The 12,819-nt window shown below is 39.9% G+C and overlaps 1 protein-coding gene across 1 annotated transcript in view; it reads right to left on the reverse strand.

The window, feature by feature from the left end:
* The window catches only part of pcsk5a (proprotein convertase subtilisin/kexin type 5a), a 67,068-nt gene that overhangs the window by 22,245 nt on the left and 32,004 nt on the right, over positions 1-12,819 (reverse strand). The window contains exons 20-30 of the mRNA XM_034125948.1: positions 12,700-12,815; positions 10,941-11,043; positions 10,290-10,426; positions 8,526-8,723; positions 8,063-8,131; positions 7,885-7,927; positions 7,365-7,507; positions 6,253-6,453; positions 4,145-4,228; positions 2,815-3,001; positions 75-289 (exon numbers count right to left, since the gene is read on the reverse strand). Of these exons, the coding sequence (XP_033981839.1) occupies positions 75-289; positions 2,815-3,001; positions 4,145-4,228; positions 6,253-6,453; positions 7,365-7,507; positions 7,885-7,927; positions 8,063-8,131; positions 8,526-8,723; positions 10,290-10,426; positions 10,941-11,043; positions 12,700-12,815 (1,496 nt within the window). The remainder of the gene's footprint in view (positions 1-74; positions 290-2,814; positions 3,002-4,144; positions 4,229-6,252; positions 6,454-7,364; positions 7,508-7,884; positions 7,928-8,062; positions 8,132-8,525; positions 8,724-10,289; positions 10,427-10,940; positions 11,044-12,699; positions 12,816-12,819) is intronic.

Raw genomic sequence — 12,819 nt, forward strand, 5'->3', positions numbered from 1 at the left:
ATGCATGATGAATGTTCAGTACCTGTATTTGTATTTAAATATGAATGAAAGTATGCATGAGTTAGTTTTATTACCTGTGCATCGTCCCAGCGGGTTGCACTGCTGGCAGGCGGGGGGGCAGTGTGTGCACTCCCTGTCCCGCACAGTGTGTTCTGCAGGACACGCCCTCACACACTGATGCTTGTGCAGCAGCAGAGGCTCCTCACAGCTCAGGCAGTGTGTGGCGTTCTTCACACAGGACACACACCCCGACACACAGCTGCGACACACACCGCCTGCTGGGTAACCCCTGAGAGACACACACATATATAATCATTTAAAACATATAGTATATATATTATACTCTGATGCCTTATACTCTGTTCAATTGTAATTGTAGTCGTGTATGTGTGTCTTGTGTGGGGCCAAAGGAAGTGTAAAAGGGGGATTTGCAAATGGTTAAGGACTGTAGGGTTTAAGGGTTTAATGGTGGGGATGTTTAGATGATGCCTGGGCCTATTAACACGTGAATACACACACACACACACACACACACACACACACACACACACACACACACACACACACACACACACACACACACACACACACACACACACACACACACAAAATGGACATCAATTCAATGTTTTTTTCTCAAAATTCCTATTTAAAGACCCCAAAATGTATTAAAAGTTGTATTAAAATCCCTAAATTAGTGGTTTCTTTTTCCTTGTTTATGCTATACTGTTCATCTGATGTGGTTAACACCTTTTTGGTTCTCAAAGTTCGATCTGTGAGAACATTTAGCTGCAGCCTGTCTCCACTTCACATGGGAGTAAACATTAAAAAAAACCCTCTCTGTCCATTGTGCAGTTCAGAAATGCACTTTCCTTTAAATGTCTTACTGCTGGCTGCAAAATGCACTTAAATTAAGTGTCCTAAACACATGTATTACTTTGAAAATGTCCTATTAAAAGACCTTAACATGTATAAAATGTTGCATTCAATCTGGTAATAAACCGACTATGTTCCCTTGTTTGTCTCAAGCTGGACTGCATATTATTTTTACCATGTGAACAGAATGAAATATGCCTGAGTGTGTGTGCTGCTGGGGTAAACAACATGGTGACATTCTGCTCTGCTCTTTGCTTCAGTCTAAAGAGGACAGCTAATCATTCATCCGGATAATCTTGTAGTACTTAAGTGTTGCTTATAAAAGCTGATACAAGTAAAGTCTTCAAAGCCACAAAGTAAAATGGAGAGCTAATGGCGCTTCAAGGATCTCATGAGCAAGGACGTTTATTCTTTCAAACTCAAAGGGTCTCACGATTTCATTTCCTATAAACATGGAGTCGGGAACTCACTTGAAATCATGGCAAGAAAATACGTTCCTTGACATTTTACTTTGGGTCTTAAGATAAGATTGTGCCATAAACATCTGGCCTGATGTTCAAAGAATATATGATTTTGCCAAGTTTAAATCCCCACAGTATATTTAAACTAAGAATTATTCATTTCCAGCGAGAGATGGAGCAATCTATATATAAAAAGCATGTCAATTATTCAAATGTATATTGATAGGACTTAACGCTTTCACAATATTACATTGCATTACATCATTATTGGGTCAAAATAATGTAGGTTAATGAAATTAAAGAGGTCCATTTTCCATTTCCTGTAGTGTGTTATGTGGGTTTGTGTGCATGTAAATGGTCTTCAAAGGCTAAAATCGGCCTTATGTTACCAAATGTTGAACTTACTGTGATTAAGATCAAATGTGGATTGCGGGTGCAGCTCTTGAACAATGACACATATTATATATATTGTCTTATGAACATGGAATCATTTTTTAAAGGTCCCCTATTATACTGTCTTTCATCAATATATCACAGGTCTCAGATATATACAGAGCCTGTCTCTGATTGGCTGAAACACCAAACAGATCATTGCAGCATCCCATAATCCCCTCTGTTTCAGCCCTGTTTCCAAAGTGCTGATTCTCTGTCTGTTACTTACTCGATGAAAATAAGGAGCCCCTCCCCACGCCCCTCTGAGAGAGATTTGGTTACAAAGAACTCAATGGTGCTCTAGGAGGAGATTCAGGTGATAAGGTGGGGGGGGGGGGGGGTTACCTTGGTTGCTGATTGGCTAATGGTTACACAAGACAACACATCGTTATGACATCATAAAGTGTCCAAAATCTGATCAGCTCATTTTCAGACAGGTTTTTATAGAAATGGATCAGGACAAAAAGAGAGAGAATCTTTGTTCCTGAAACTTTCAGAGTCTCTTTCCACAGAGGGGACACATGTTGATGAAGAAGAGACATGAAGAAGAGGGGACACATGTTGATGTAGAAGAGACATGAAGAAGAGAGGACACATGTTGATGTAGAAGAGACATGAAGAAGAGGGGACACATGTTGATGTAGAAGAGACATGAAGAAGAGGGGACACATGTTGATGTAGAAGAGACATGAGGAAGAGGGGACACATGTTGATGTAGAAGAGACATGAAGAAGAGGGGACACATGTTGATGTAGAAGAGACATGAAGAAGAGGGGACACATGTTGATGTAGAAGAGACATGAGGAAGAGGGGGACACATGTTGATGTAGAAGAGACATGAAGAAGAGGGGACACATGTTGATGTAGAAGAGACATGAGGAAGAGGGGACACATGTTGATGTAGAAGAGACATGAAGAAGAGGGGACACATGTTGATGTAGAAGAGACATGAGGAAGAGGGGACACATGTTGATGTAGAAGAGACATGAGGAAGTGGATTTTGCATAATAGGTGACCTTTAAGATAAACATCATAGTGCTCTGACCTGACACACCGCTTCACACAGCCTCCGTCCTGCAGGAAGCGGCTGCTCTGACAGCGTTTGCAGATCAGAGCGTCTTCACACTGCACACAGCCGGGGGGGCACGCCTCACACACTCCGCTCACGCGATTGGAAAAGAAACCCCCCGGACACTTTGACACACATGTTTGCTGAGCGGTCAGAAACCGCCCTGGGACGAGGAGCAAGAGGAGTAAACATCATCAGTGAAACGCTAAATAACTGCACAGGCTGTGGAGTAAACACGGAAATATGAAATGCTGCTGCAGGTTTGAAGGCGTATAAACATATGTTGGGAAAATAGTGAATGTAATCTTCCAATATCAGAGTCCACATGATAACAAAGGTATCCCAACTGTAGCTGTGAACATGACAGGATGTATGATTACCTAGAAGAGCATCAGGACTGTTTGAGGCATATGATAGCTATGTGATTAACATGATGATTCAGCCTCTATGGAGATAGACATATGACAAGCATGATCATTTCTGACGTGGAGCTAATCTGAAGTAAACATTGAATAGATTGAAGCTCAAGCCGGGGACCAGGGATTATTAACATTTTTTAAGTATTCAGAAAAAGACAGAATTTTGAGAAAAAATTAGGAATTTTTTGATTTTTAGAAAAAGTCGGAATATTTAGAGAAATGTCTGTCTTTCTGATTTTGAAAGAAAGTCAGAATTTTGAGAGAAAGTCAGAATTTTGAGAGAAAGTCAGAATTTTGAGTAAAGAATCAGGAATTTGAGAACAAATACAGAATTTTGAGAAAAAATACAGAATTTTGAGAAAAAATACAGAATTTTGAGAAAAAGTCAGAATTTTGAGAGAAAACAAAAAGAAAGATGTATGATTACCTACAAGAACCGGTATTCCTCCATCTCGTGACTGTGTAACTCCCTCTCTTGTATATAAGTGATGACTACTTGATGACTACTTCCTTTCTTGCAAGGATAATAAATACATGGATCCTGATATTGAAGCTCAAGCCGGTGACGAGTGATATTTTCCTGACAGAAACACAGACCCTTCTCCTCTAATGTCCTCCTTCTCTCCTCCTTCTCTCCTCAGGTGAAAGGAGCAGCATTTGAAAGATAGATACATTCAATTGAATACTGCTTTCTATTCCTCCATCTTGTGACTGTGTAACTCCCTCTCTTGGATATCAGCATGTGAAGGACACTGTTCAGGAACTAGTTGATGCTCTGTATGTGATGACTACTTCCATTCTGGAGAGGATCATAGATACATGGATCCTGAGATTGAAGCTCAAGCCGGTGATGAGTGATATTTTTCTAACAACATGTTATAATCTACCTTTTGCACATGTGGTACAGCGGGTCTTCTCCTCTCCGGAACAGGACTCACAGGAGGGGTGGCAGTCCTCACACGCTCCGTCATCTGGAGAGGAGACATCACAGAGATCATGATGAAGACACACAGGTAAATCTAGCCCTTATCCGGGTCCGTTAAAGAACACAAATATCTCACTTTCTGACAGTCATTGCACTCAGATTGAGAAAATCCGTTTTATTAGCAACTAATATTCGCATCTGTGTTTCTTGTCAACTCATTTCCATCACCTAGTTTCCATCTACATTAGCATCACTTCTGTCACATGCTTTTATCACATGGCAATACTTATTATTTTATAATTGTTATGCTATGACTTTTGTATTTTGTTTTTGTCTTTGCTAAGGAGCAGTTTCATCCCACAGGCCATAAGACTGTTAGACACCTGAACCTTTGAAAGAGCATCCATAACAATCATCTGTTTGCAACTCATATATATCAATATTCCAATTACTTGTATATAGACTATTCTGCACTATTTCTATTATATTCTATTTGTATTTTCTTGCACTCTGTGTTATTGTGTTGCTCTGTTGGAGGAGCCTGTGACCTCAGATTTTCATTGTCATAACTACACTCAACCGGATGATCTCCACATGTCTACCCTACTTTTATAATGTTTGAATCATAAATCTAAAGTCCAGAAGCAAAATGCTAACGTGATGCTATAAAGGAACTACAGCCGAGTCCAGCAGCACGACTTCAACGTCACGCCAACTTCAGATCCATATTCAAACACACAGATTCTAAATGGTACGAGTTGAAGCGTTTGTTTGAACAGTCTGCAGGAGGCAGGTACTTGCTTTCAAGCAGAACAGGGCAAACTAACTTAGAGCAGTGTTTACGTGTTCGGCGTAATGACGTACAACGACCTCAACTTCTGTAGTCCTATTCAGCCACTTGGTAACAACCATCGTTTTTCAGACACGTCAACTCTTCAGAAATCACCAGAGGGGTCACTGCTGATGGATTTAATGTCGTAGAACAAAACGTGATCCGTCTCTTCAATGTGTCTCAACCACAGACCTTATTTCAGATATTTTCCAAAATCCTATGGAGAGATCCCATTGGCTCTGAGACGAGGGAACAGGAAGTGCTAAAATGCTGACTCACTTCTGGGTTTTAGGACTCGTCACTGCACCATTCTGTTGTCTTCCAACAACAGCATTTAGGAGAAAAATACACTAAGATGAGAACTCTTAATAACAGAACAAGCCTTGACCTTGTTGCACCCTGTGATATTTCTAACTGTGTGGAGGTTTGAGGCTTTGCTGTTGCTGAGATTAAAAGTTTAAAATAAACTTCACTTCTGTGTCTTCATCTCCAACCTCTCTATTAACCTCTGCACTCTCCTCAGAGTTACTCGAGTTCCTATAATTAAGATGTCCTGCCTCGCTAATTACCGCGTGTTGTTTAAAGGTCTGTCCCACTAATTCTACGGGGGAACTAAATGTTCAGAAAATACAATTAATTATTCTCAGAACTTGTGTCTGTTTGAAGACTTAAGATGGCATGGGGTTCAGGGATGGCGGCACACAGACCAATTACCCTCCAAGATGTACTTTGTGCCCCAGTGAAAGAACCCAAATCCCTGCCTCATTATGAGCAGACGGTTGGATTAGAGCAGCGGTTCCCGACCTGTGGGCCGCCAAATCATTTGCAAAACATTATGATTTGTGTGGAAACATTTCATTATTAAGATTCTTTATTTATTTTAACCTCTTTTCCTTTTTCTTTCTCAATCCTCTTTAGTCATTACAGTCCTTGACAGCGGCCTGTACTACTGGATTAACAACGTGTCACATGTTCTGAATTGACCAATCAGAATCGAGTATTCAACTAAACCTCCGTATTCTTACTAAATACTGTTAATATGTACATTAATTATGTTAGTGTACAGTTTTAGTATTATGCTGCTGTGTTTATTGTATTTTTGGCACAACAATTTCCTATCTTATCTTATCTTATGCTTGAATGTGGGTCGCGAAAAAAATGTAGATTCTTAAGTGGGCCCTGAGTTGAAAAAGTTTGGACACCCCTGGGTTAGAGGAAGACGTCAGTGTGAGTCTCACCGCTGCGGAAGGTCTTAGCGGGGCAGAGCTCGTGGTCGGACACACACTCTCCGTCTTCCAGAAGCTTCCCGTCTTCACAGGACAGACAGTCGTTTTCCTCCGGACCGACACAAGACCCACAGGCTGGGTCACACTCCTCACAGTCATTGGTGTCCTCGTCTCCGTAGGAACCATCGGGACACTCGGGGACACAAATACCCTCTGGGAGAAGAAGGTGATAAAATGCCACAACATTTATCTGATTGGTCTAAACTTCGACTACTGTATAATCTAAGAATTCTGACTTTTTTAAAAACTTTTTCTCCATTTTCCAAACTTTTTTATCAGAATTCTGATTCTTTAATTAGGAATTCTGACTTTAAAAAAAAAAAAGAATTGGAAAAGTTCAGAAGAAAAAAGTTAGAAATGTGCGAAAAAGTGAAAAATGTTGGTATTCTGACTTATTCTTAGAATTTTGTCCCAGAATTCAGACTTTTTCTTCAGATAAAAAAAGAACGTTTTTCTCAGAAATCTAGATTTTCTCTCAAAAGTCAGATTTCGAAGAAAGAATGAGAAAAAGTAAGAATTCAGAATAAAAAATTAAAAAAAAATCTTAGACTTTAAATATTGACTTTTTCTGAGAATTCTGAAGAAAAATAAAGAAATCTAGTCGGAATTCAGATTTAAAAAAAATATTTTCTCAGATTTCTAACTTTCTTTCTCAGAATTCTGACTTTTTCTTTAAAATTCTGAATTTTTCTTCTGAATTTGGACTTTAATCTCAGAATACAGAGAAAAAGTGGAAAGTCAGAATTCAAATGTATTCAATTTTGTTTTTAGAATTTAGACTTTTTTTTCTCAAAATGTCATTATCCTCTGCCGTAAAATCTGGTACTCACAAACATGTTTTGATAATTTTACTCTAATACTTTAAGTACACTTTACGGATAACACTTGTGCACTTTTACTTAAATTACAACTCAGGACTTTTAATTGTAATGTAGTACGGTGATAATACTCTTACTGAAGGATCAGAGTACGTTTTCCATCACTAACAATATAACACAACATTTTGACATTTTCAAACCAAGCTTTTTATATATCACTTTTTTGTCACGGCTGTGTATTTGTACCTGATAAGAAGAGGTCGGTCTCACACCAGTAGCACTCGTGTTCGTCACAGCTCACACAGTTCTCCTCACACAGCACGCAGCTCATCTCCGCCTCCACGCTGTACGTCTTCGCCGGGCAGTTTCTGTAGCAGCCATCCTGAAAACTGATAACAGAAACATCTGTCTGTACCTGCGCTACACACACACACACACACACACACACACACACACACACACACACACACACACACACACACACACACACACACACACACACACACACACACACACACACACACACACACACACACACACACCACACACACACACACACACACACACACACACACACACACACACACACACACACACACACACACACACACACACACACACACACACACACACACACACACACACACACACACACACACACACACACACACACACACACAAATCCACTCGATGTCACGGCAAAAAAAGGGGTTTTCATTCTAGTTCTCTCCAGTGCAGTGAAAGGCAGAGAGGCACACAGCCTTACTTGTAAAAGCCCTCAGTGCAGGACAGGCAATGTTTGGGGTTATCTGTTGAAAGCAGACACAAAAACACTCTCCATTTAAACAAAAAACTCTGAAGAGAAACCGGGGAACATGGTCGGCCGCTCAGGGAGGAAGAGAGCTCGGTCTAATTCATATAGGGAACACTTTATTAGGACTTACAGAGGACACACTTGTTGCAGCCCTCCTCACAGGACATGCAGTCGTCGTAGTCTGGATCCTCCACCTCCCCTGAGAATGAAAAAAATGCGTAAAAAATGTATATCAAGGTTAGTAAGTACAAATACAAATAAATACAAGTATTTTAAATATAAAATAATAAATAATGTACACAAACCTAAGAAGTTAAATTAAGTGGGCAATACAAAATCAAATGAAAATATTTTTACAATCATCAAAGTAAATGTAAGAATGTGAAATAAAACATAAAATAAATATATTTATATAAAAGTTAAAAGTGTCAACTAAAAAATATATAAAATGATTATATGGAAAAAAATTAAAAAGTTAGAATGTGCAAAAAAAAACATAAAATCAAATCAATACAAAATGTTTATAGAATATATACAAGTGCAATCTATCAGTAGCATTGGAGCACAAACTCATGAACAAACGACTTGTGTACCTTCCCCACACTCCAGCTTGCTGCAGGCTCCATCAGAGACGTAGTAGGAGGTGTCGCAGTGGAGGCAGCGGGTGGAGCTGCTGCAGAGCAGACAGTGAGTGGAGCACGACTCACAGCTGATCTCTGAGTGGAAGAAGGCCTCCGGACACGCGTCCACACACACACCTCCATACAGGTACCGCTGCACGCTGAACTTATCTGCAGGATAACAGCAGGTACGTGTGTGAAGATTTAAAGGTCACCTATTATACAAAATCCACTTTGTCCTGTCTTTTCTACATCAACATGTGTCCCCTCTTCTTCATGTCTCTTCTTCATCAACATGTGTCCCCTCTTCTTCATGTCTCTTCTACATCAACATGTGTCCCCTCTTCTTCATGTCTCTTCTACATCAACATGTGTCCCCTCTTCTTCATGTCTCTTCTACATCAACATGTGTCCCCTCTTCTTCATGTCTCTTCTACATCAACATGTGTCCCCTCTTCTTCATGTCTCTTCTACATCAACATGTGTCCCCTCTTCTTCATGTCTCTTCTACATCAACATGTGTCCCCTCTTCTTCATGTCTCTTCTTCATCAACATGTGTCCCCTCTTCTTCATGTCTCTTCTACATCAACATGTGTCCCCTCTTCTTCATGTCTCTTCTACATCAACATGTGTCCCCTCTTCTTCATGTCTCTTCTACATCAACATATGTCCCCTCTTCTTCATGTCTCTTCTTCATCAACATGTGTCCCCTCTTCCTCATGTCTCTTCTACATCAACATGTGTCCCCTCTTCTTCATGTCTCTTCTTCATCAACATGTGTCCCCTCTGTGTAAAGAGACTCTGAAAGTTTCAGGAACAAAGATTCTCTCTCTTTTTGTCCTGATCCATTTCTATAAAAACCTGTCTGAAAATGAGCTGATCAGATTTTGGCCACTTGATGTCATAACGATGTTTTGTCTTGTGTAACCATTAGCCAATCAGCAACCAAGGTAACCCCCCCCCCCCCCCCCTTATCACCTGAATCTCCTCCTAGAGCACCATTGAGTTCTTTGTAACCAAATCTCTCTCAGAGGGGCGTGGGGAGGGGCTCCTTATTTTCATCTAAAGTAACAGACAGAGAATCAGCACTTTGGAAACAGGGCTGAAACAGAGGGGATTATGGGTAATGCTGCAATGATCTGTTTGCTGTTTCAGCCAATCAGAGACAGGCTCTGTATATATCTGAGATCTGTGATATATTGATGAGAAACAGTACAATAGGGGACCTTTAAAGGTAATTTAAAGAGTTTTTTACACACGTTGCATTTGGATTTTGGTGTCAAGTTTGTAAAATACCTGGATTTATTAAGAAATATTTATATCTATTAAAAATAAATATGCCCTATTCTAGTTTTGGGGTTGTCCCTCTCCTGTTGTGTGATATATATGTTTTTTTGCGTGTTTTTGAGTAACTTACTTATTTAAAATATAGTTAAATTGAAAAACAGACCTCATAGTGGACATCTTGGCTCGGCGATATTGATAATCCTTAATATAATGTGATTACTGAATTAACACGACCTGTTTCCCATGTTAGCAGCAGATAAACATGATCAAGTGGTCAATTGGATCACACACACACACACACACACACACACACACACACACACACACACACACACACACACACACACACACACACACACACACACACACACACACACACACACACACACACCACACACACACACACACACCAACACACACACACACACACACACACAAACAGTCCTCACCAGTGTCACAGGAGGTGCAGTTTTGTGGCCCCGCCTCCACACAGGTGGAGCAGGTGTGGTCACACAGGTGACACTGACCCCCAGACCGGTACTTTCCCTTTGCACACTGCACCACACAGTGGCCCTCTTCCAGAGCCCTGCAGCACACATCAACAAAAACCATGAAGAGACATTTCAGCTGCAACAACAGAAAATAAATCAGCGGAAAACAGATGAATCATGTCTCTGGAGATGAACTCATTTACATCCCAGCATGTGACATATGGAGAGACACTCAGATAAAAATCAGTGTGTTGACACAGTGGGAAGAGTGTGTGTGTGTGTGTGTGTGTGTGTGTGTGTGTGTGTGTGTGTGTGTGTGTGTGTGTGTGTATCTGATCTCCAGAACAAATGTATTTCAAATAAATATCCTAAAAGTTTCCCCAACACATAATTTTTGATAATAAGTTGAGTTTCCTTTCTGTAGTATTTTCTTGGACGTTTTGTTTAAAATGAGAAAAGAGTCTTTAATCCCACACAGAATTCCTTTAACAACTCCTTACTTTAACTGTAAGCGCACCAACGCTTCTGTAAATTATGAATATCTGCAACTGTACAGTATTTCCTGCTCAGAGGAATGGCGTGCTCTATTAATTCCCCCCCTGAACGCACCGTGCAGCGGAGCAGCTGATGCAGTCGTCTGTCCGCGGCCCCGTGCATTTCAGACACGTTGCATCACACGCAGCGCACATCCCGTCTGCGTCCAGAAACTCTCCTGGAACACAGAGAGGCAAGAGACTCACACGTTAACAACCATCTGAGGCGCGCATACCGTAAAGATACATACTGTAAAGATACACACTGTACAAGATATATACTGTACCATAAATATATACATGCTAATAAACACAATGGGCTTTTGGCTGAAATATATCGTAATAATAATAATATCAATAACAAAAGTAGTTTGTAATAATACAAATATAAATTATAATAATTGCAAAAAATAATTATATAATTTTGAGTATAATAAAATAAATAATACAAAATGTTTACTAATTATAATAACAATAATAATTGTAATAACTAATAGTTAAAATAATAATAGTACAAATAAAAGTAATAAAATAATAATAATCAAAAAATAATATTGATAATAAAATAAATAATAGTTAATACATTAATAATACAAATAATAATAACACCATGTTTTTACAGCACCTCTCATATCACTAATTCAGCAGAAACTGCTTTAAAATAACGCCATTAACACCAAGGTATAATGCCATAATTAACTTAAAGGGGACCTATCACGCAAAATGCACCTTTTGATGTCTTTTATACATAAATACGTGTCCCCGGTGTGTCTGGGAACTCACGCAGCGTCAGAAAATAAAACCCTCTCTCTTTTCCTCCGTACCCAAATCTCTAAAAACGGGGGAACAACGGAGCTGATCCAGATTTGCGTCCAATATGACGTAATATCTGAAATGTGGACCCACGGCCCTATCAGAAACGTTGCTATCAGAAACAATGCCCGACTGTTTTGGACGTAATATGGTCGGTGTTTACATTAGCATCGCTAACACTCAGAGCTAACCTGTACTGGAGAGCATGTGTGTGAAGAAGCAGGAAATCAAAAGGAACTCACCTTGTGGTATAACCGGCAAGAGAGAAAGCCTTTGAGCTCCATACTGTTTCAGAAACAATCCTTGATAATCCATGATATGGCGTTTCATCACGGCAGTATTTAGTTTAGACAGTAGCTGCCGGGTCCCACATGAGCTCAGACCCCTACTTTTTTATTTGTATCAATTCTTTTTTTTTTTAAAGCTTTATACCAAAATCAGCATTTTAGAAACAGGAAGTGAAATAGAGGGATATGAGGCATGGCTAGAATGGGTGATCTGTTTTGTATTTTGAGCAAAACACTTCATAGACATGTTTTTTATATATCTGAGACCTATGCTATTGCCTACAAATAGCATGATAGGTGACCTTTAAAATATGACGTAAAATAAAACTTGAAACTTGATATAAGAACCCAAATTATAAAACATAGAATGCATAAAATGGAGATAAAAACCACACTAAATAATGATAATTCAGTGCCAATACTGAACAAAGCATCACCAAGATTCATCCATTCTCCTCTCTATGTTCTTCTCTCTTCTCTCTTGGTAGAGATTTGTACGTTTTAGGACTAAAATGTAGTAAAAAGCAATTTGCCTGAAGTTTATTCTACCAATCCTGTAACAGCAGGTCTCCGTGTCTGTAAATAAACACGACAGAACCTGTTATCCCCAAAATATGACCCAGACGGGGGATTGTGAATATATAATTGTAAACTCAAACATCAGCAGCTGTGTTTGTGATGTTCTGCTCTATATTTATCTAGCAGCAGAGAGCCAGAGGAACAAAGATGGCCGACCGTCGGTGCAGGCGGTGTTCAGCACACAGGCTCCGTGCTGCAGGCGGTGACCGCTGGAACAGCTGCTGCATTCCCCCCCGCTCGGCCCTGAACAGGTGAGACAGCTGGCGTCACACCTGA

Source organism: Trematomus bernacchii, unplaced genomic scaffold, assembly GCF_902827165.1.
Source record: "Trematomus bernacchii unplaced genomic scaffold, fTreBer1.1, whole genome shotgun sequence".
NCBI classification, from domain to species: Eukaryota; Metazoa; Chordata; class Actinopteri; order Perciformes; family Nototheniidae; genus Trematomus; species Trematomus bernacchii.